General features: G+C 36.6%; 2 protein-coding genes, 1 long non-coding RNA gene and 4 other non-coding genes across 7 annotated transcripts; 1 reads left to right on the plus strand and 6 right to left on the minus strand.

The window, feature by feature from the left end:
- Nucleotides 1-7040: 7040 nt before the first annotated feature.
- LOC115958653 lies at nucleotides 7041-7156 on the minus strand. The gene has a single exon (XR_004084583.1). It is a non-coding gene; the product is annotated as a U5 spliceosomal RNA (small nuclear RNA).
- A 1990-nt stretch (nucleotides 7157-9146) lies between these two features.
- Nucleotides 9147-9263, minus strand: LOC115958651. The gene has a single exon (XR_004084581.1). It is a non-coding gene; the product is annotated as a U5 spliceosomal RNA (small nuclear RNA).
- Nucleotides 9264-10793: 1530 nt separating this feature from the next.
- On the minus strand, nucleotides 10794-10911 carry LOC115958652. The gene has a single exon (XR_004084582.1). It is a non-coding gene; the product is annotated as a U5 spliceosomal RNA (small nuclear RNA).
- Nucleotides 10912-11443: 532 nt separating this feature from the next.
- Nucleotides 11444-12879, minus strand: LOC115957834. The gene is made up of 2 exons (XR_004084410.1): nucleotides 12259-12879; nucleotides 11444-12092 (listed from the first exon to the last, which is right to left on the minus strand). It is a non-coding gene; the product is annotated as an uncharacterized LOC115957834 (long non-coding RNA).
- On the minus strand, nucleotides 12774-12889 carry LOC115958640. The gene has a single exon (XR_004084571.1). It is a non-coding gene; the product is annotated as a U5 spliceosomal RNA (small nuclear RNA).
- Nucleotides 12890-13873: 984 nt separating this feature from the next.
- LOC115958196 (probable pectate lyase 4) lies at nucleotides 13874-18028 on the plus strand. The gene is made up of 5 exons (XM_031076589.1): nucleotides 13874-14074; nucleotides 15389-15740; nucleotides 15824-16034; nucleotides 16180-16248; nucleotides 17579-18028. Exons 1-5 carry the CDS (start codon nucleotides 13948-13950, stop codon nucleotides 17813-17815), a joined length of 996 nt encoding a protein of 331 aa, XP_030932449.1. The 5' UTR covers nucleotides 13874-13947; the 3' UTR covers nucleotides 17816-18028.
- Nucleotides 18029-18583: 555 nt separating this feature from the next.
- Nucleotides 18584-20906, minus strand: LOC115958407 (exocyst complex component EXO70H1-like). The gene has a single exon (XM_031076826.1). The coding sequence runs from the start codon at nucleotides 20578-20580 to the stop codon at nucleotides 18670-18672; it is 1911 nt and encodes a 636-aa protein (XP_030932686.1). The 5' UTR covers nucleotides 20581-20906; the 3' UTR covers nucleotides 18584-18669.
- Between the last annotated feature and the right edge of the window lie 1544 nt (nucleotides 20907-22450).

Genomic DNA, 22450 nt, shown 5'->3' on the forward strand with positions numbered 1-22450 from the left:
ACAACGACGAACTGCTAGGAAAGAGTTTGGATTTAATTGAAGAAAAAAGAGAAAAGGCAATGATCCAACTAGCCTATTACCACCAGAAACTCAAGCAGGAGTATAATGCCAATGTAAAACTACAGCCACTAGCACCAAGAGACTTGGTGTTGAGAAAAGTTTTGGGTAATGCCAAGAACCTGTCCTGGGGAAAGTTGGGGCCCAACTGGGAAGGTCCATATCGCATCACTTTAGTAGCAGGAATAGGTGCATATAATTTGGAAGACTTAGATGAGAAAGCTGTACTCCGCCCATGGAATGTAAATAACCTAAGAAGGTATTATTATTAATAAAAGCAGTTTTGTTTGCACTCTGATTTATTGTAATTGCACGTCATGCAGCTCACTACTATTCAAGTGTTAAACAGAACCTAAGTTCTGCATGGCTCCTTGGACTGCAGGCTTAGGGGAAATTAATAACTTATGGCATCTATTCAAGTGTTAAACATAACCTAAGTCCTGCATGGCTCCTCGGACCACAGGCTTAGGTGAAATTAATAACTTATGACATCTATTCAAGTGTTAAACAGAACCTAAGTTCTGCATGGCTCCTCGGGCCACAGGCTTAGGGGAAATTAATAACTTATGACATCTATTCAAGTGTTAAACAGAACCTAAGTCCCTCATGGCTCCTCGGACCACAGGCTTAGGGGAAATTAATAACTTATGACATCTATTCAAGTGTTAAACAGATCAAACGGATCTTAAAATAGGCCAGGTCTTTCGAACCACATATGGGGATGAAACTATGCATTTTGTGATCTTAAAATGCATATATGTAGATTTTTAAATAGGACTTGAAGCTAAAACAGACCCAAGGCAAATTTAAACCTATATTTATGCGCAATATACAGTCTATGCATGAAATAAGTCTATGCATGCTAGTCTTCATTACCTAAGATTCAATTCACAACTTTACCCTTAGCACTTAGTCATATTGGCAAACAAAATATTATTAACCCTAATTGAAGGCACAGTTACATTAATTCAGAGCTATGCAATAAAATCTAGATAACATCAGGCAAAAGGACAAAGGATGAAAGGAAGAGCATTCTCATTAAGTAATAAAGATAGTACATTACGCTCGAACGTGATGTCTTTAAAACAAAAACAAAAATACACTTCTACTACAAATGATATTACAAGAGAAACCCTAAGGGCTAAGTTTCAGTAGGAGGGTCTTCATTTTGGCCTGACTGAGAAGGAGGAACAACCTTGGCTTGGAGGTCAACTCCATGATCCTCGGCCTCTGCAACCTTCTCCTTGGCGGCATCCTTTGACTTGGCAGAGAGTTTCTTCCCTTTGCCCTTCTTCCCCTCAGCTCCCTGGCCTTGGTTGGTAGCTTAGCTAGACCCCTTTGTAGTTTCAGTTAATGGGATAGCATAAGGGATAGCTGTAGGTTACTCGAAAGATTCTGGGGCATCAGCAGGGACCTCCCGAATCTCTAGGGGATAGAAAACGCTTTCAGGCAGCCTCCAAACAGAGTCTGCAGGGACACCCGCAACGTTGAGGGCCTTGTCCCATGTAACGCTACAGTAGTCCCTGCATACCTCTGATAGCTCCTCGGTAAGCCTTACTTGCGTCTCCTCCACGCCAAGTTGGTATGCAGCTCTCTTCTTGGCCTCGATTGCTTCCTTGGCTAGCTGGGTTTCCTCATTGGCCTTCTGCAACGCGGCTTTGAGATCTAAGACCGTCTATTTCTCAGTGGCTAGATTGATCTCAGTCACGTGTAACTTCTGGCGCTGATCCTCAGCTTGCTTTTCTGCGGTTTTCAAGCCAACCTCGACGCTCAGAAGAGTTGATTGTACCTCCTTTAGCTTCTCAGTTAGCTCGTACTACTCCTGCTTAATAACCCCTAGTGTTTTCTCTATCTCGACGCGAGAGAGGGCTTCAACATCAGCTTGCTTGTGAGCATCATGATACCACTCCTCGACCACAAAAACTTGCTGAGTAATCTACCCAAAGATCACAAAACAACATGAGTTAGAACAAAGTACAATTCAACATTTATGTGTGTAAAGGGATAAGTTGCCTTACCATCACAAGGTCCCTCTTTAGGGACAAGAAGAGTTCATTTTGCAAGAAACGCCTGTAAGCGTCCATGTCCCTGGGAAGGAGTATGGGCTGCTCCAGGGCTTCAACAATGTATCCTGCTTGGCCCCTTTGATATTCTCAGACAGAGGCATTCCAGGGAATTGGTGCCCCATCCACCTCGAGCTGAGGGCTCCAAGTATGCTGTGCCATGCGTACTTTAGCTCTATCCTGCTCCTCGCAGCTGTCCACGGAATGGGCCCTTTTGTTATGAGGCTCCTGGACCACCTTTTGATGTTTTGTCCCTTGCCGAGAACCCACCTCGCCTTCCTCGAGCGACTCGGTTGGCCTTTTATTTTTCAAGTCAAGGTTAGGCTTTAGGCCGAGGTCGGCAGGGACTTGTGGAGGAGCAGGAGGAAGGTTGGAGGGAGCTTGTGACTTAGTGGGTTCCTTCAAGGTTGACCCCTTGCCCCTGGTAGCCATGAGCTCCCTTAGGCTCTTATTGCCTTTGTTCAAGGCCATATTATCTTCCTCTTCGTCGGAGGAGTTATTCGGGCAGGCGATCACAAGAAGAGGGGTGCGAATGTCGGAGTTTTTGTCTGACTCACCCTCGGTGTCTGAGAGGTTAATCAAAGGAACCTTTGGATTGTTTTCTTCAAAGTAGAACTCGTCTATTTCCTCCTCTAATGAAAGGCGAGATGAGGCGATCTCCTTTTCAATAAATGCTATTGCTTCGAGATGGTCTTGTGGAGGTGGCTGTGCAGCTGGTGGAAGGTTTTGTGGAACTGGCAAGGTAACCGGGGGAAGATCCCTTCGAGGTAAAAATCCTGGCTTAGAGACGTCAATCCGAGCTAACCTTGAACTCTCGGCTCTTATCGATTGGCCTATGTCCTGAAAGATGCAGGACAGAGGCTCGTAATCCAAGATCAGTTAAGCGGCTTGCAGTTGTTCGTCCTCGCTTACAAAGATCTCCGACCTCAGAAGGTAATTAAGGGTCTGAACATTGGTATGGCTGAGCCGCAGAGCAACGTGGGCCTTATTTGCAAAACAGCCGAGAAGAAAATTATGGTCAGATTGCCAAAAGAATATTTTCTACCAAAAGAAGATGAAGTGCCAAGTAAAAAGAATAAAGCTAAAAGGTTAAGTCCCCTTCCAAAGGGACTGATCCTAAAGGTACCACACCTGGATCTTCTGCCCGAGTTGGACAATGAAGATCGTTGTTCCATTCCCCTGAGGCAATTAGGTAGTCATCCTTCATACCCTTATTGGACTTGGGGAGACAGGATATTAGCCTAACGATCTCGGACCGGGATTTAAGGTAGTAACCTTCACTGGCAAGCTTGTGGCACTCGTACATGTGAACCACATCGTGCCACGTGAGCCCTAAGCCCATCTGCTCGTTCAGGGCACCTACGCAGCCCAAGACCCTAAATAGGTTGGGGGCGTACTGGTAGGGGGTCAACCTATGGTTAATCAAGTAGTCTTGGGTTATCCTACTCATTGGAAGCGTCATTTCTCCCTTTATGAAAGTGATCATGGGAATGATGACTTGACCCACATCTCTATAAGTCAGTACTCTATCCGGGGGGCAATATTCTAAAACCACCCCCTGTGGAATACGGTACCTAGCTCTAAAGCCCTCCATATCAGCTGGTGTGTCTACTAAACGCTTGAATCTACCCATCTAGATGAACTGAGAGGCCGAGAGAAAAAAGGGTAATATAAAGAAATGAGAACTTACGGGTACTCGTACGACAATCTCTGAAACTTTCAGAGATTTTTTCAAAATAAAACTTCTTATAGGAAATGACTACGGAAACTCAAAAGTTTGGTGCGTTTTATGAAGACTGGGCGCTGGAGTTCTTTGAAATTCTTGAAGATTCGTAAAAAAGAAAGGCAAAGGGGGTTCCTTTAAGGCTTTATATAGAAGGAGAAGATGGAAAGGAGTACTCCCGCTCAATATACTAGGAGAAATGTCAGTCATTGGATTTGCACTTCGCCGTTAGATGCGAGGGACACAAAGCTGCCTGGAGTAAGTAATAACGCCTCGTAAACTACAAAGCGTCAGAAACAATCATAAAGCATATAAAACCGCACTCCCACATGTGTGAATCAAAAATCAATTGATCTTATCTCTTAAAAATCAAAACCCCACTTTTTCTAATCGGATGGGAGGGAAAAATCGGAATTTTGAGGGGCTATTGTAAGGACTAGGGCCCAAAATAATGTATTGGGCCTTGGGCCTTGTCCGAGGATACTAATAAGTTTGAGGACACTAACAAGTCCGAGGAGAAGGAGATAACTATTAAATGACTCTCAGTAAAAGTCTCATTAGTGGGAGATGAAAGGAAGGAGGTCCAAGGAGGAATTCCTCCTCGGACATGACAAATGAAGTCCAAGTATGTACTCTAGCAATTGAAATGCGTCCCATGAACATGTGAGAGGGAAGGAAACTCGAAATATCTAAGGAAAAGCTGCTACCACAGCATTAAGTGCACTGCAGCTACTTTTCTGGCCGCATTAATGTGCAGAGGACCTTTGAACAGTGTTGCCTTGGCTACTACAACTCACAAAAGGCTGAAAGGGGTGTCTGATGGGATGGGTACTCAAGTGAGAATTCAGATGATCAACAAGTGTAAGGTCTATATGATCAAAAAGAAGATATATAATGTGGAAGAACTCTTATGAGAGGGGGTGGTGAAAAACAGAGAGAGAACACTATAGCCTACTAAACTATCTTAATATCCAACTGTGATCAGTATTCATTAACTTTGGCCTCCTCGGACTAAAAATCCATTGACACCAATGTCTCTTATTTATGCTTGATTGTCTTTTAATTCAACATTAGCCGTTGTCCAACTCATTAAGACCTAGTTCTTTGACCCATACTCTACAAATTCATTGTATTGGACTCATTAGACCAAGACTCTATACATTTTGGACTTCGGCCCCAAATCGTGCCCCTACATAAATGATTAATGTAACATAATAAGATTTGAATTAAACTTGAAGAATCCTCTCCTCCAGCCATTGAGGGGTTGTATTTGATTCTCAAATTTCCCTTCAATGAAATACACATCAATATCTTTTCTATAAAAAAAATTAAAAAAAAAAATCCCTCACATAATCTTTTTCAAAGACCATAAGCAATAGTACTCTTGGAAATTGGCTACATGGAGACTTTGGGCTTGGGCTAGGTAAAAGATGCGGGCTTGGTGAGATGTCAACCACCAATTTTTTTTAAAAAATAAAAAATAAAAATAAAAGAGAAAGTATTGGTCATCTTTTAGCATGTGAGTGACAATTATGAGCACTTCTGTGACACAACAAAAAGTATTTAAACTATGCTCATCGATTAGAGAATGTATGAAGGGGTAATTATTTAGTAGTTCAAGAACATAACATATAATCATATGGAACTATGAGATAGTTCACAAAAGATTAAATGTCCAATTATGTTTAATATAAAATAGAACAATTTGTCTTAAATAGACTCACAATTTTGATACCTATGATGATAAATATGATAAAGGTGTAAGGTATTATATATTTTATTATAAGAGTGATAGATTGAATGTGACTGTTAACATTTTTTTTTAATAAAAGTGTGAGGAATCAATCTCATGTTTGAATCTCAAAACATTTATGTGGGGGGTAAAAGACCAGGAGGTCCATGTCAATGGACACATTGGGCCAAGGGCCCAGTCCAAGGAAGAACCCCTCCTCGGCCATGGAAAGAATCCTCCTCGGCATGGATGTAGCCGAGGACAAAGGGGGCAACCTGCCACTGGTAGTGACACTCCAGGTCATTCCACGGAACAGAAAAAGTACTAAAGCAGAAAAGAACAACGGAGAAAATGGAAATGTCAGAGGGAAAGGCTGCAATGATTTCATTCAGTGCCTTGTGCCTGACATAGCCATGCTTTTCTGCTTTTACAACCACTCCCAACAACTGGAGGGGATGGTTGATGAGACAAGTACCTACCCTTGGAACCCCATTTAGGAGGAAGGAAACTACTATAAAAAGGGAGTGGAGGGAGACAGAAAGAGGCGGCTAAAACCCCCCAACACACTAGAGGCACCAGAAAAGACTCATCGGACCGTGCCGATGACCAATCTTCTTTGGTAAGCTCAGTCCATCTCAGCTTGATCGTGAAGAACACCATGCTAACCGTTGTCCATACACTAAAGCCTAGCTCTTTGGTCCACTCTTTACAAAATCATTGTACCGGGCTCACTGGTCTAAGATCCCATGCATCTTGGGCTTGGACTGAAAAACGTGACCCTACAATTTATATTGGGTTTTGTATAGTTTTTCTATTTTGCATTTCTAAAATGTCACTCTTTCTATCTTCTATAACCATTTTAATAATATACCATATAACTCTATTTTTATTTTACAATACATTATATTAAAAATAATCTTTTTAAAAAAAAAAATTCAACCTAAACCCATCAACCATGCTGAGCCTCGGTTTAACATTTCATGGCATTGTTGCAAGCCTTCTTCACGATGAGTCAACAATGAGAGTGAAAATTTGTGGGTCAACAATGAGTGAATTTGTACAAGTCTATGAGAAATTGAGTGAATTTGCACGTCGGTCAACAATGAGTGAATTCATACAAGTTAACGCGTAAATGAGTAAAGTTAAATGAGTAAAGTTGACATTGAGTGAATTCGTACTAAATTTGCATTCGCCTCCGCCATGTCATCAATAAGTGAACTTTGAATTTGACATACTAAATTTGTATCAATGAGCGAACTCTAAATTTGACAATGAGTGAATTAGTATACTAAACTTGTATTGTCTCGCCGCAACACAAGCTATGATATAATCTTGTCACTCTCTAACCGAGAGGGATAAAATTAGGGAGCTATTGATGGCTTTCAGACACAACGGCCTTGTAACCATGACTCCCACAGCAAAAAGCCCAGACTTGCCGCTGCTAATTTTGAATATGAATTGATGGGAGCGTCCTCGGACACTACCCTATAAAAATTGGCGTATGCCGCTATCTGCGGCGAGCGCACGGTATTCTTTAGTAAAAGGCGAAAGAATAGTTCGCTCTGTGCTCACCGCACGGCTCCATGACTTTAAGTAATGTTAGCTTGTTTGTTATATTCAATTGGTCTGGTTGTCACTATACACTCCTTTTCCATGTGGGACTTGTAGTTCTGAACTATTTCCAGTGGCTTCCCAGTTATTTTCTACTACCATTTCTTGCTCTTCTATGGTATCAAAACCAGCTTCCTCTACTACACACCCCAACTCACTTTCATTAAGTCTCACATTTCCTGGATAATCTATTATGTGACCTATGTGTGGGAGCAAAGTTTGCTCCTCCATTGAATAGCTCCACCAGTCCTTCCCTCAGGGCCTCCATAGATAATTATATAAAGTTTCTTACTCTCTCCTAACTCAAAGAAAAAAGAAAGAGTTTTTTTACTCTCTACGAATTGCCCTTGTTTCGAACTGGGGCTGTGGGTTTCTTCAGACAGATTCATTAGCTTTAGAAGATTCTTTGTAAGCTATTGAATTACCATAAGTATAACGAATTCAGATCTTTTAGATTTCCTAGGGTACTCTACAATGTAAAATTCTTTAAATCTCAACCTTTCTATTAAAATAAATGGTTAAGATGGTGACACATTATCAATTCACTTATATAATCTTAAATTAGTCTTTCAAAACACATAAATATTCCTATTTATCCTAAATGCCTTTCAACTTCTTGACTTATCTCTAAAATTTTTATTTATTTATTTATTTTTTAAATTATGGACTTATCTCTGTTACTTTTTTTTTCAGAAAAATCATCAACCCAAAAACAATGATCATTATAACTTAAGCTTTTATCTCCACGTTTTTATCTTTAAAAACTAAATAACAACCCAATCATTTTTCATCCAGTTTCAGATTTTTCATCAAATGCTTTTTTCAAAGGTATAGCTTGCATCTAGGGTTGTTGGCAACAAGATCTTTAGAGTTTGTTTTGGATTCTTGAACCAGTAAAAAGCGTTTGCATCTCCATTTGAACAGAATTGCTCAAGCAATTTTATTATTCTAACTTGTTTCATCCTTGGGAGGATTAACCATCCCAATGTTGAAGATAAACTTAGTATTAAGACTTGCTTTGGCTTGGGAATCCACCTTGACGGCTTGACCTCATTGGTTCATTTCTTATTAAATGTTAATATTAATATTCATTTCTCGTAAATCATCAATTGACCTCATTGGTTTATGGAAAAAGAAAACTTAAAAAAAGAAGTTGAATGGAGTTAAGCTGCTAACGTCAACGTTTACTACACATTAATTGTATTTTTTGTATTTTAAGACTAATTTAGGGTTGTATTTATGAATTAATAATGTGGCAGCATCTTAACCATTTATTTTAAAAGAAATGTTGAAATTTAAAGAACTTTACATCGTAGGGTATCTTAAGAAATCTAAAGGATCTGAATCCTAAGCATAACAAGTTCTTTATCGAAATTGCTCTAGGAGTATGCTAAGTGCCAACAAGTACTAGTTGGACAAATATTTCTTTTGTATATAGTTTGGATGAATTTTCATCCTTCATTGAGAAAATTTTAACCTTTGAAACAAAGATTAAAGAATGCCTTCGGCTTATTTTGATGGGCTTGATAGAAAAATTTGAACTTTGAAACGGAGAAAACCTTTTCTCCTCTTTTATTGGCATTCAAATGCATACTTATAAATGGTTAACTACAGACTAGGCTTCAGATGTAATTGCAAATTTTGATCTGGGGTTGTTTGTCACTTGGTCTCAATAAACAAGAAAATCTATTTCTCAGAAAAATGTCTTTTAGTAATTTCAATAATTGAGACCTGAAATTTAACTAATTAAGCTAGCTTGAGTTGAGGAAACTAGGCCTTCTTTACGTCTGAGCTAGATAAAACTAGACCATGGTAGGCCAATTCCATTGCATATCTTGTCCATATTATAAGCCAATCACACCATCCAATTAAAATTGGACTACTTTCAAAGATTTGAACAAAAGAAACTTGAAACAACACTGGTTGTAAAATATTAAACAAGTTTGAAATAGAATTGGTGGGGAAATCCAAAGAATCCCCCTCAAAAAATAGGCGTATGCCGTTAATCGCGGCGCACACACGGTATTCTTTAGTAAAAGGCGAAAGAATAGTTCGCTCTGGGCTCACCGCACGGCTGCGTGATTTTGAAATGCTTTAGTTGCTTTACTTTGTAGCGATGGGGTTGGCTGGTTCTTTCCTCTTCTTTTCCGTGTGGTACTCTTTTTTAACTTCTTTTCTTATACTGACTCGAACTCCATTAGATTTCTCATTCCCACTTGTCTCTCCCACTGGCCACTATCTCGCACCTTTGTCTAACACCACGCCAGCTCAGGCTTTTAGGTAGCCTCTCTTTAAAAAGATGCGGTCCTCAAATGTCAAATGCAAGAAGATAGATAGAAAAGCCAATTGGTTCATAAAATGTTGAAATTTTGCTTACCTTCACAGCATTAAGAACAACATATTACTAACTTATGGCCATTTGACAAGAACTGGCAACTTGGAATTCAACACAAGCTTCTGCTCAGTACTACCTATGTCTAACACTTTGTTCAAAATGATTTCTATTCAAACTTCAAATATATGATAGAGAAGAGCAGGGGTCTGTTGGATAAATTTTTTTAAAAATAATGTACATGATTTCACATTATTAAGTTATTTAACATTTTAAATAATGTGACAAAGTTAAATTGAGATGATCATTTTAACTATACTTAAGAGAGTTATTGATGCAGTGCTAGCAAACATTTTCGTTTAAAATAAGCTTTGATGATATGGCAAGTGCTTAATTGACTTAGAAGGAAGTCAGACGTGGGAATTAGCTTAGTTTGTGATTATTTTAGGATGCTACAAACCCATTTCTACATGATGTTATCAATTTATCATAACTAACTCTATGTTGTATAAAGAGCCATGCTTTGGCCTTGTGAAGGAAATTCCTAATAATTGAACGATAATTTAGCCTTTGTGAATTGTATTTGAGGCAAGGAATGACTCCTTCAGGTTTGATGATTAACTCTCCACCAGCCAGATCAATTCTAGGCTGAAAGTTGTAGAATTTTCCATTAAAATCTCTTAATATGATTTTGTGTTTTGGCGAAAGTTTCTGATTTGGATTACCTTGGAGAATCCAAATACGACTGCTTGGGAGTATTCTTGTATTGTCTCTTTAATTTCAGGTGTTCTTGGATTCTTGAAGAACTTGGAAGTATTATTGTGGATTTGAGTAATCGATTATTGGAATGGAATAACGAATAAGGAATGAAGCCAACTCCAACCAAGATACAAAAATTCTGTTCTTGCATGGAACCAAAAGATGCTTATAATCTTGGCTTAAAAATTCATTAAGCAATTGAGAAGACAACAACATCAAGATGGTGCAACACTTCTTATAAGTCAAAAGTGTTAAGCAACATTTGGATCATCTTAGTATATTTGTTTTGGTGCCTCAATTCATTAATAATATGAATGCAGTTCAAGTCAGTATGATTTTGTGTTTAGTCTCTGATGGTGCAACACTTAGTAGTTGTAAACTCAAGTTAAGTTTTCAAGTAGTTGTAAACTCAAGTTCAGTGAGGGACATACTGAGAGAGCAGAGGAAACTATAGCTTATTATATAGATTAACATAAACTTCTTTACGATAAATATATTTTGGACTTGAATTGGCAGGGAATTCTCGTAGAAATCCCCTCTAAAAATTTGGCGTATGCCGTTATATGCTGCGTGCACACGGTATTCTTTAGTAAAAGGCGAAAGAATAGTTCGCTCTGTGCTCACCGCACGGCTGCGTGTTTTCAAAATGTTCTAGTTGCTTTCAATCTATAGCGACGTGGTGGACTGGTTCTTTCGGCATCTTTTCCGTGTGGTACTGTAATTTCTTTTTCTTTATGAAAAGCATTAGCTTTCTCCATTTCCCACTTCTATCTAACCACGCTATTCTACACGCCCATCCATGAGGCTATGAGTAAGTTTTAAAAGCGTTGTTCACAACTTCCCATGATGAACGAGCTTTACTAGTGACAAAGAAGAGGGTCATCAAATTTCACTCAAGGGTTAGGCTTTAAGAACTCACACGGGAATAGTTCTAAAAGTAAAATGAACAAGCTTGTTCATCAGCCATTGGAATCTTAAGAAGTTGATCTAGTGCATCCTGTTGTAAAATAGGAGAAGCTCAAATTATCAAAATTGATTGTGAAAATATTTTAGGAAAGATCTTTAAACTAACAATAAGAATGAAGAAAATTAATCCAAAAAAAAAAATAGACACAAAACACTAAGATTTACGTGGTTCAGCAATAGCCTACATCTATGGGCAACGATGAACAAATTTCACTTTAATAAATTTGGGATAATACAAATTGGTGTAAATGCACTCTCATAAACCCAAATCCCAAATACACCCAAATAGCTCTCTTTCACAAATATAAACCAAAGAACCAGATACAAACTAAAGAACCAGATACAAACTAAAGAACCAAAGGTTCACAAATACCAAATATAAATACCAAATACCAAATATGAATTTCACACAAACCAAAGAGAGAGACACAAATCCAATCCAAAAGTTGCAACACACCAAGAAAGAGCAAATCACCAAACCACGAAACCAAAACTAAGAGGCCACAAACCTCTCTCACTATTCCAAATTACAACTCACAAATATCAAAGAACCACAGTAGCCCTATGCTTGTATAGGAGATTTGAGTTGGCTAGCATATCTAAAACCAAGAAGGACTAGACTTCTTTTCCACACACAAAGAAAAATCACTTATGTTCCAAATAGAACTCAAAATCAAGTGGTAGACAAGACTTCTGATAAAACTTGATAACTTCAAATAACAGTAACCCAAAAAGAATAAAATTCATTTTTTATCCAAATCCAACAAGGAGTCGAACTCCTAATTCAAGCCATATAATATTCAGGAAATCTTGAATTCAAAACCTTTAGTCAGTCTCTTGAGATCACCCCTATTAGCAAAAAAAATATATATATATTAAACTCAAAGCATAATCAAAATCCAAATTAGTTAATAGTAAATGTTCAATTTTAGGCTGAAAGTTGTAGAATTTTCCTAGAAAATCTCTTAATATGATTTTGTGTATTGGTGCCTCAAAGTTTCTGATTTGGGATTACCTTGGAGAATCCAAATACGACTGCTTGGGAGTATTCTTGTATTGTCTCTTTAATTTCAGGTGTTCTTGGATTCTTGGAGAACTTGAAGTATTATTTGTGGATTTGAGTAATCGCTTATTGGAATAACGAACAAGGAATGAAGCCAACTCCAACCAAGATACAAAAATTCTGTTCTTGTATGGAACCAAAAGATGCTTATAATCTTGGCATAAAAATTCATTAAGCAATTGAGAAGACAACGACATCAAAGATGGTGCAACACTTCTTTCAAGTCAAACAGTGTTAAGCAACATTGGACTCATCTCAGTATATTTTGTGTTTTGGTGCCTCAAAAAGTCTCTGATGGTGCAGCACTTTTTTTAGTAGTTGTAAACTCGGCAGTCTTTAATCTTAAGATGGTCCAAGATATCAAGTTTTAGCGAGGATAAAAATACCGAAAGCCAAAAGAAAATTATAGCTAGTTATATAGATTAACAAACTTTTCTAATAAATAGATTTTGGACTCGATTTGGCAGGGAACTCCCAAAGAAATCCCCTCAAAAAATTGGCGTATGCCGTTCTTTGCGGCGAGCACACGGTATTCTTTAGTAAAAGGCGAAAGAATAGTTCGCTCTGTGCTCACCGCACGGCTGCGTGATCTTAAAACGTTTTAGTTGCTTCATTATATAGCGACGTGGTGGGCTGGTTCTTGCGACTTCTTTTCCGGGTGGTACTGTAATTTCTTTTCTTTATTGTACCGACTTGAACTGCATTGGCTTTCTCCATTTCCCACTTCTATCTAACCACTATTCTACACGCCCATCCATGAGGCTATGAGTAAGTTTTAGAAGCGTTGTTCACAACTTCACATGATGAACAAGCTTAATTAGTTACAAAGAAGAGGGTCATCAAATTTCACTCAAGGGTTATGCTTTAAGAACTCACATGGGAATAGTTCTAAAAGTAAAATGAAAAAGCTTGTTCATCAGCCATTGGAATCTCAACCATTGGAATCTCAAGAAGTTGATGATCTAGTGCATTTTAGTTCCTACATTCTCATGATATTCAAGAAATGTTAGATTCAAAACCTTTAGTCAATCTCTTGAGATCACCCTTATTAGCAAAAATAAAAATAAAATATTATATTAAACTCAAAGTACAATCATAATCCAAATTAGTTTATAGTAAATGTTATCTAATTTTACACAATGTATTTAATTTAATTTTCTTAATTTTGATGTCAACTGATTCATTCATAAATTATAATACTCAACACAAACTCAAATAACTATCTTACTTATCTAAGTAAAATCATTTTCTTCATCACTATTGACGAATATTTTGTGCATAACGGTTACAATATAATATTTTGTGCGTAGGCACCGGTTACAATATAATAAAGGCCAAAAAAAAAATTGAAACTTGAGAATTATTATTATTATAGATATAAAATGGAAAAATCCATTGTGGGTCACAAGCTAAATGTGGTCCTAGACTCAAGCCCCATTAGGTCATTCAAGGGTTTGCCCATTAAATGAGGCCCAAATCAGCCCACACAGGCAGGCCCATTACGGTTTTACTGTTCGTTCGTTGTGTCAGTTCCAACCGAACCGCAGTAACGACCTTTTTTTTCTTTTTCTTCTCGTCTGTTCTAACGGCTCGTCAAAGTAATACTATTCAAAGCTCAGACTTTTGAGCTCCAAAAGAACCATGGCGTCCCTACCTTACGCTGACGTGGATTCGAGTCTCAGAGCTCTGGCGGGTCGGGCAGAGGGGTTCGGTCGGTTCGCGATCGGAGGCCTCGACGGTCCCATCTATTGCGTCACCACTCTCGCAGGTCCTCTTCTCTCTTTCGCTTTCAACCATTGTGCTTTTGTAAAACTTAGGGTTCTTTACGTTTTTTGCTCCCTTTTTTGAAATTCTCATTGTGTCCCTTTCGATTTATTTTGTGTTTATGAAGCTGCTAATTTCGGCATTGCAATCAGGATTCACAGTTTAGATTTTGCCAAAAATTTCTGTTGCCAATTCGGTATTGTTTGTATACAATTTCATGTCGTACATTAAGTTCCGGATCATGAAATTGCTAATATGTAGTTTCAAATTTTCAATTCGATTTGTAGCTTAGATTAGTTAATTATTTGTTTCCAAACTCTTAGGTGTGTTTGGTTCACCGTGACCGTAATATTAACCTAATCTTAATATAAGAATATAATATTATATTGTTTAAGAAGGTAATCTTAATACAAGAAAACAATATTATATTGTTTAGGAAGGTGATAAGATTAATATGATGCGATATATTTTGTAATTTTAAATTATGGTAATGTTAGAAAAAATAAAATAAAATAAATCAAAAACTTTAATGTTACGTCATTGTAATACGTATCACAGCAAACCAAATGCCTCCTTATGTGAATGGCACACTAATAGTGTAATACATTAATAAAGCACTATTAGCCTTTTGTCTTTTTCTTTTTCCATTTATTTAAGAGTAATCTTATAGACACAACATTTTTAATAAGCTATTATTGATTCTCATATGACTCCACCATTGACACTACTTTATTATATACTGTTAACAACTTATTACATTAGTAATTATAAAAAGAATTGTAAGAAAAATTGTGATTCTAGAATTATTGTTCATTTAATATTGTTTAGCCTTTTGTCTTTTTCTTTTTTCTTTTAATTAAGAGTAATCCTATATACACCAACGTTTTTAATAAGCTGTTATTGATTCTCAAATGACTCCACCATTGACACTACTTTATTGTATACCATTAACAACTTATCACATTAGTAATTATAAAAAGAATTGTAAGAAAAGTTGTGACTCTAGAATTATTGTTCATTTAATATTGTTTATCGGTATCGTGCTAATATTTAAAAAAAAAAAAAACGCAAAATTTTCCTTTCTATAATAATAATGGTATTGGGTTTAATATTTTTTAATAGTTTAAGCTTTTAGGATAAGTGACAGTTTATCAGGGTCATTTGGATCTCTAATGATTATTTGTAAGGTTTGTTGACATACCATCATGTATGAAATGACTTGTTTATTAAGGTTCTACTTTTATGCAAATTGCTAAATGTTTTGAGCTAAAGTTTCTGATATTGAATTACTTAATATCAAATTTTGTTCTGTCTTTAGATGATGGTCCAGGATCCCTTCGTGAAGGTTGCCATAAAAAAGAGCCACTATGGATAGTTTTTGAAGTTTCTGGTACTCTTCATCTTTCTTCTTACTTGAACGTGTCGTCTTATAAGACAATCGATGGCCGGGGTCAAAGGATAAAGCTCACCGGCAAAGGCTTAAGGCTGAAGGAATGTGAACACATAATCATATGCAACCTTGAGTTTGAAGGTGGTAGAGGACATGATGTTGATGGTATTCAAATAAAACCAAATTCAAAGCACATATGGATAGACCGCTGCAGCCTCCGTGATTATGATGATGGACTTATAGATATCACTAGACAAAGCACAGATATAACTATTTCTAGGTGGGTTGATATCTCATGTTGCAGGATTAGACTGAATACTGGAGGTAAAAAGTTCTGATATATTATTCTGCCTTTGGCACCAGATGTTACTTTGCACAACATGACAAGACAATGCTTATTGGGGCAGACCCCACTCACGTTGGTGATAGATGCATTCGGGTAACAATTCATCATTGTTTCTTTGATGGGACTCGCCAAAGGCACCCTCGTGTTAGATTTGGAAAAGTTCATCTATACAACAATTACACCAGAAACTGGGGTATATATGCTGTTTGTGCCAGTGTAGAATCTCAGGTAAATGGCTATTTGTTTTCTCTTCTGATTAAGTGTCTTAAGTTTTCTGCGTCCTCAATATATGCACACATTTTTTTATCTGATTTTTTTTTTAATTTTAATTTTAATTTTTAATTTTTTTCTGTTTAACCTTTATTTTTCTCAGATATACTCTCAATGCAACATATATGAAGCAGGACAGAAGAAAAAGTCTTTTGAATATTATACAGAGAAGGTAAAGTATATTTTGCTCTGCATCGCAAAGCTGAAATTTTTCCTGATTATTTATGACCCTTCATAAAATTCAGAGCTCAAATTTGAAGGTTCGAAATTCATGTAAGGAAAAAATATAGATAGATGATATGCTCAATGGAAGTTTATTTTAAACAGCCTAAAGTTCCATGTTTTAGAATGTGATGCATTAACTGAATTGTCAAATTTCACTTTGTGGATACATTTTGTGCCTTTTTAAGAACTGTATTGTCTTTTCATTATTTACCTTATCTAATATAAGAGATTATTCCTGTTGGTTCCTTATCTCCATAACCAATATTGAACAGATGAGTTTGTACGTATGAACCTGGATGCATTTATGGCTGTATATGTAAACATGATTTTAGTTTTTCATTATGCATCATTGAAGTTTTATCTTTTGTCAAATCATTCATCATCATACACACCTTATTTAGCATTTAACTCCATCCAAGACTATCTTACATCGCATGTCACCATGTCTTACATTTATTCTTAGGGTTTTCCTTAATTATGGTAGTTTTGTTTTAACTGCAGAACACTGCAAAAATGCTTGTCTAGTTATACAGGACAAAAAGGAAACCACATTCTTTACAAGCAATGAAGCACCTGATTATTTTAATAAAATGAATATTCCTCATTGAATATTTTTGAAAAAGAACACATTTACTTTATGATATTCTGGTGAGTGTCTGTGGTTGAACCAGTTATTTACTTAATACCTTTGTGCTAAGTATTCTTCCAAATGAGAAGTGCTGCAGGCAACAATGAATGAGGGATGTTGTCTTTGAAATCTAAAGATCTACTCCAGAAAATAACAGCTTCAGATTTGGTATTGTGCTTCAATTGGAGCATACCAGATAATCTGTCATCCTCAGCCAATTGACCATGTATCCCTAAACAGTGACTAAGTAGTGTATTTTCACTAAAGTAAGAGTTTTCTCACTAAATATCTTTATAGTTAACGTTTTCTCTGTAAAATGGGCAACTGGACAAGACCTTTAAGTGTTTGACATTTTGGCCAGAAAAATAGCATGTCTTTTATATTTTCCATAAAGAAATAAAGAAAAGGAGGGGAAAAAAAAAAGCCTTTGGGTGTCTCATGTATACTTAAGAAGAGGCTGAATCACAGAGGGGTCCTTTTGGGTAGACTGGAATGTGGGGAACTAATGTTATTTAGTAACTTTATTCAAACTGCGAAGTTACAAACTATTTATATGCATTACTTTGTTCTGAATAAGTAGAATGGTCTTATTTCCATTGGCTGTTGACACAATATGTTTCAAATGCTTGCTTTTTTGATGATTCCATAGGCAGCAGATCGGGAAGAGGTAAAATCTGGCTTAATAAGATCTGAAGGAGACTTGTTCCTGAATGGGGCTCAAGCTTACTTATCAACAGTGGCCAACGAAGAATGTGTGTTCCACCCAAGTGAATTCTACCTGACATGGACAATGGAAGCACCCTCAGATTCTCTTAAAGATATTCTCCAAATTTGTACAGGTTGGCAATCCATTCCCAGGCCAGTGGAGCAGATGGTAATTGGATAGTTTATTCATTATCCTGTGTGTATGCAGTTTCATGTTCCTCTTACCTCTATAGGTTTTCTCGTCTCTCTGAAAAATGTTGTTGAAATTTGAAACTTATGGTTGGCACCATATATTTAAATTATGTCAGACTTGTTTTCTTGTAATTATATTTATATACAAAATGTTGTTTCAAAACTTAGTAATTCGAATTAAGACAGGTTTGAGCTTAGTAAATTTCAATTGTTGACACTTGCACTTTTTATTTTAATATTCACAAGTTTGTTGACTTTAAGCTAATATGCCTGACCAGATCTATTCAAGGTTAAGATTTCCCACTCAAATATATCAACCATCAAAGTATTAAGTATTTTCTTTTTGCGTTATCTCTTCATATAAATAATTTCCCAATTCAAATAGCTCCAAATGTTCTCTATTCTATTCTTATTTTATGAGCTAAATTGTTTCAAAATGTTAATTAGCTTATGATATAGTCAAACTTCAAAATCGGCATAGATACATATTTAACTTTCAATATTTGCAAGTTTGTTACCTTTTATGTGATTCAGATATTCCAATTGAAATTATCAACTTAATACCATATGAAAATTTTCTATGCATTCAAGTCAAAAGTTTATTTGGCTAGCCTTGAGAATTTGATTGGAATATTTTAGTTTGATGATGAAAATTAAGAATGCCCAAGTAAAGGAGTAGTATTGCTAAAGGGTTATCATTCATACATGGCTCACGATGAATGATCTTATAGGAAAATCTGAAAGGACCATTTCACAGTGACCAGTACTAATCATAACAGAATTACATGTACTGGATATGAAAATTAGACTTAGTTTGCATGGTAATGGACATACATAGTTATTTCAACGGGGTATACATCCCTGTGACTGAAACAATGACGAAGACGATGTAGAACTACCTGAGGTGGAAGTCCCATGGAACAGATCTGACAAGTAGTTCCCCAAATCGTCAGGTGAAAACCTTACGAATAACTCCAAATTCTTCTCCCCAGTCAGCACCGCCAAATACATATCATAAAATTCTCGATACTCTGGAACCAGTTTCTTTGCTATTGACACTTTCAATTGATCCCTTAATTTCCCATCTTGTACAACCCATGATGTCTGTTTCCTGTATGCCTCTTCAAAAGTCACATTGAACCTCATAAAGCACTCCTTTGCCATTTCAGGAGTTATAGCTAGGGTATTTTTCTCCGGTAAAGATGAGAAGACCTTAGTCCAAGCCATTGATTCGTAGTTTGAAGCGTATTGTTTTACTTTCTTCGTGTGCTTCAACACCCAGTCGTGGCCTAGGAGGTACTTAAGGTTGGTTGAACGTACCTTCTCAACAATGAAGTGGAGATTGTTTGCAAGAAAGAGGTATGATAGAGACACATCTTTGTAGATCTCAGCTTTGTTATCAAGCTTGCACAAAAGAACTAATATGAGCCAAGCTAGGTGGACTGACACTGCTGGTGTTGAACCATTGCCAGAGGTCGGACTCTCAAAGTAAGATTCTGGTAGTGGTGAAGTCCTTGCTTGCGGATTATCAACAATGATACTGGAGAGAATACCACTGTAATCTGCCAGTGAAGATATGAATGTCATTGCAGATTGGGTCAGTGGGTGAATGCCACCCCCGAAAACTGGAGTTCTTGATGAGTCCTTTTGAATTGTTGATTCAAATTCAGATAGAATGGTGCGGATGGAGTCACCAAGTTTGACCAGTGATGAAAGAGCTTGTAATTTAACAGCCTTGGTTGATTCAAAGTCGAATATAAATTCAATCTCTGGCTTCAACTCAAAGACTGCTTCATAAAGTTCCATTAGTTGGAAAACTTCTTCCTGCGAATGCCTGCTCTTTGTGATGAGTTCGGGGAATCTGAATAGTCTGAAGGCTCCTTCTTTGGTTATTCCCGAAAAGCATGACTCTCTAATCTTCTCAGACTTTGAAAACACATGATTGCATAGAACTATTTCTCCAAAAAACAGCATTTTCACAGCAATCTTTGTTACAGTTATCCACTTCTTAATGATTTGCTCAAGGTCTTCTCTATTCATCTTATGAATTTGAGAAGATCTGAACTTTTCAATTCCAAGATGAAACAATCCTTCTTCTACTATGGATTTTCTGATAATTTTGTATATCTTGACACACTCTTTCCCATAACCCAAGCTAATCATGCATTCAGCTATTGATTTTAAATCCGTCATGGCAAGTTCTGAGACTCTATCCACCTCAGTGATTGAGTCACCAGCAATTTCCAACTCGTCTTTGGATTGAACGTCATCTTCATCATCAGAATTGTTTGACCCACCCAAGGATCGGCCAGAAACTGATTCAGGATCAAGATGGTCACGGTTTTTAGACAGTATCTGATAAAACTCATTTTCAAGCCTTTTCATGGCTATTTGCATTAGGTTCTGGGCAAGTATGAGCTTCTTGGATGTAGAATTTTCACTGATTAAGAAATGCATTGCTCGCTGCAAGTCCTTGACAGATTTGAGAAACTCCTGGGCTTCTTTTCTGTTTTGTTGGAAGAGAGAGGTGGCTTTGTAGAACGAAGAGTTTAAATCCCATTTGGAGATTATTGATTCAGCATTTTCAATGTTTTCTTCCATCATGGTCTCAGAGAATCTGATATGGGTGGAAGGAGTGTGAGGGTTTGGAAATGATGACAAAGAAGAAAGGGTTTTTGAGGAAGAGAAGAAGAGACTAGACATTAATCTGCTTGGCATGTTTTTATATTTCTTTGGAGTTTCTGACAGCATCATTGAGCCTTTAGGAGCAATGAACTCAAAACTTAAGAGAACGTCAAAGCTCAAATATGAAAGCCAATCTAATATTTGGCTATTGAGAGAGAGAAGGCTTATAGTTACCTATTCTTGCATTTGGGGTTTATATAGAGGAAGAAAGCTGCTAGTTTCCACTTCAGGAAGGTGTATTTGATTGGATTACAAGAACAAGAACAGTTGACGGACCTGGTTGAGTGTCTACCTATAATTAATTACTAAAAATTTATATTAGGAATAAATTAACGGCTTCTGGTATTAAAAAAAATGAGGTAATTCAGATCTAGTCAAACATATCCATATGAGCATGAGTGAGTCATTAGTAGTGAAGTAAATTTAGCAATAAGAGCTGGTTAATTCTGCTAGACTATCCTAAAGTTCTTGGTAAGTAGTCTTTCATTTATGTATTTCTTTGAAATCAATGGAAAAATTACTTCTTTCTCAAAAAAAAAAAAAATGGAAAAATTACTTAGCTATGGAGTAGTTCCTTAACCAGGGCAGTAGAGATCTGTTTGACTACTTAGCCATTACTAATTCTTCAATTTACATACGTATTGTACTAATTGTCTATTTTCAACAACAAAAAACTATACATTTCTTTTTTCTTATATGTTTTTATTTTCTATAATTTTCTATAAGCTATAACTAGTGCAGGCCCGTTGGGAAACAACCTGGAAAGAAATGAAAAGGATTTCTGTTAGTAATACAGTTTCTCTAAACCCATGAAAATGTGACATGCTTGTCTACAGTCAACCCCTCTTATACAGCTCATCATTTTCCAAGTCTTTTCATTAAAACAAAGTGACTGACTTTTGTTTTTCTTTTTCTTTTTTGAGAAGAAAAATAGCCTTCCTTCCTCAAAAAAATTAGAGAATGGAACAAAAATGTAGGACATTTTGAATGGTGTTATCTTAGCTTAACATTTAGTATCAAATGATAGAAGCTAAAATTATTCAAAAATGTATTCACCGGTCTCTTTGAGAAAACTTCCTGGCTCCACTTATTAGAAGCACTTACAAAAGAAGGAGACTTTGAAAGTTTCTGTCAATGCATTGCTTTTCAGTTTTTTTCACTCATAAAAGGTATTAAGGATATCGTGCTTTCAAATTGCAAGTGATTAAAGGTTAAATTCCATGGAGGGCTTTGTTATTGGGCTACATATACTTTTGTTGAATGTGAATTGAAGTTTATTTATCCATAGTTTTTTTTTGTGTGTTTAAAAGGAATTTGGGTATGGACTGGTGCTCTTTTTAGAGAGAATTGCATTGATGTGAATAAAGAAAATTTTATTTTTATTTATTTTTAAATACCATCACCATGGAATTTAAAATCTATATTATTTACACCCCCCCCCCCCCACACAAGAAATCATATCTTGGTCTAAGTAAGAAATGGCGGCTTGCACAATGGATGTATGTGCTTGTACTATACCTGTAATGATATGACTTTCTTTTTTTTATTATGGGGATATGACATTCTTTGTTATTATATTCATTCACTAAGCAATCACATCAGTCTGTATATTTTACACATCCATTTTTACACTAAAAATCTATTTTTTCTATTTTACACATCCACTTTTACAAAACACCCACATCAGTTCATTTATTTTATCACCTCTTTTATTTAAATAATCAATTTTCTCAATTTTTTTATTATTTCCTAAACTAACCCCTTATTATACATGCGCGCTCTCTCTCTCTCTCTCTTTCTCACAACCCATTTTTTTTTAACCCATTTTTTCTGATACAGCTCTCTCTCTCTATACTCATCTCTCTACCCATAACCCATCTCTATACCCATTTCTGAATCAACTCTCCCTCTCGGTCTATATCGATCCACAGCTCCCTAG

Source organism: Quercus lobata, chromosome 8, assembly GCF_001633185.2.
Source record: "Quercus lobata isolate SW786 chromosome 8, ValleyOak3.0 Primary Assembly, whole genome shotgun sequence".
NCBI lineage: Eukaryota > Viridiplantae > Streptophyta > Magnoliopsida > Fagales > Fagaceae > Quercus > Quercus lobata.

Bases quoted from the DNA above. Each gene is read 5' to 3' on its own strand.
- LOC115958196 (XM_031076589.1), top strand. From the start codon at position 13,948: ATGGCGTCCCTACCTTACGCTGACGTGGATTCGAGTCTCAGAGCTCTG. The intron at 15,741-15,823 runs GTGGGTTGATAT...CTTTGGCACCAG, and splicing joins ACAGATATAACTATTTCTAG to ATGTTACTTTGCACAACATG. The intron at 16,035-16,179 runs GTAAATGGCTAT...TATTTTTCTCAG, and splicing joins GTGCCAGTGTAGAATCTCAG to ATATACTCTCAATGCAACAT.
- LOC115958407 (XM_031076826.1), bottom strand. From the start codon at position 20,580: ATGATGCTGTCAGAAACTCCAAAGAAATATAAAAACATGCCAAGCAGA.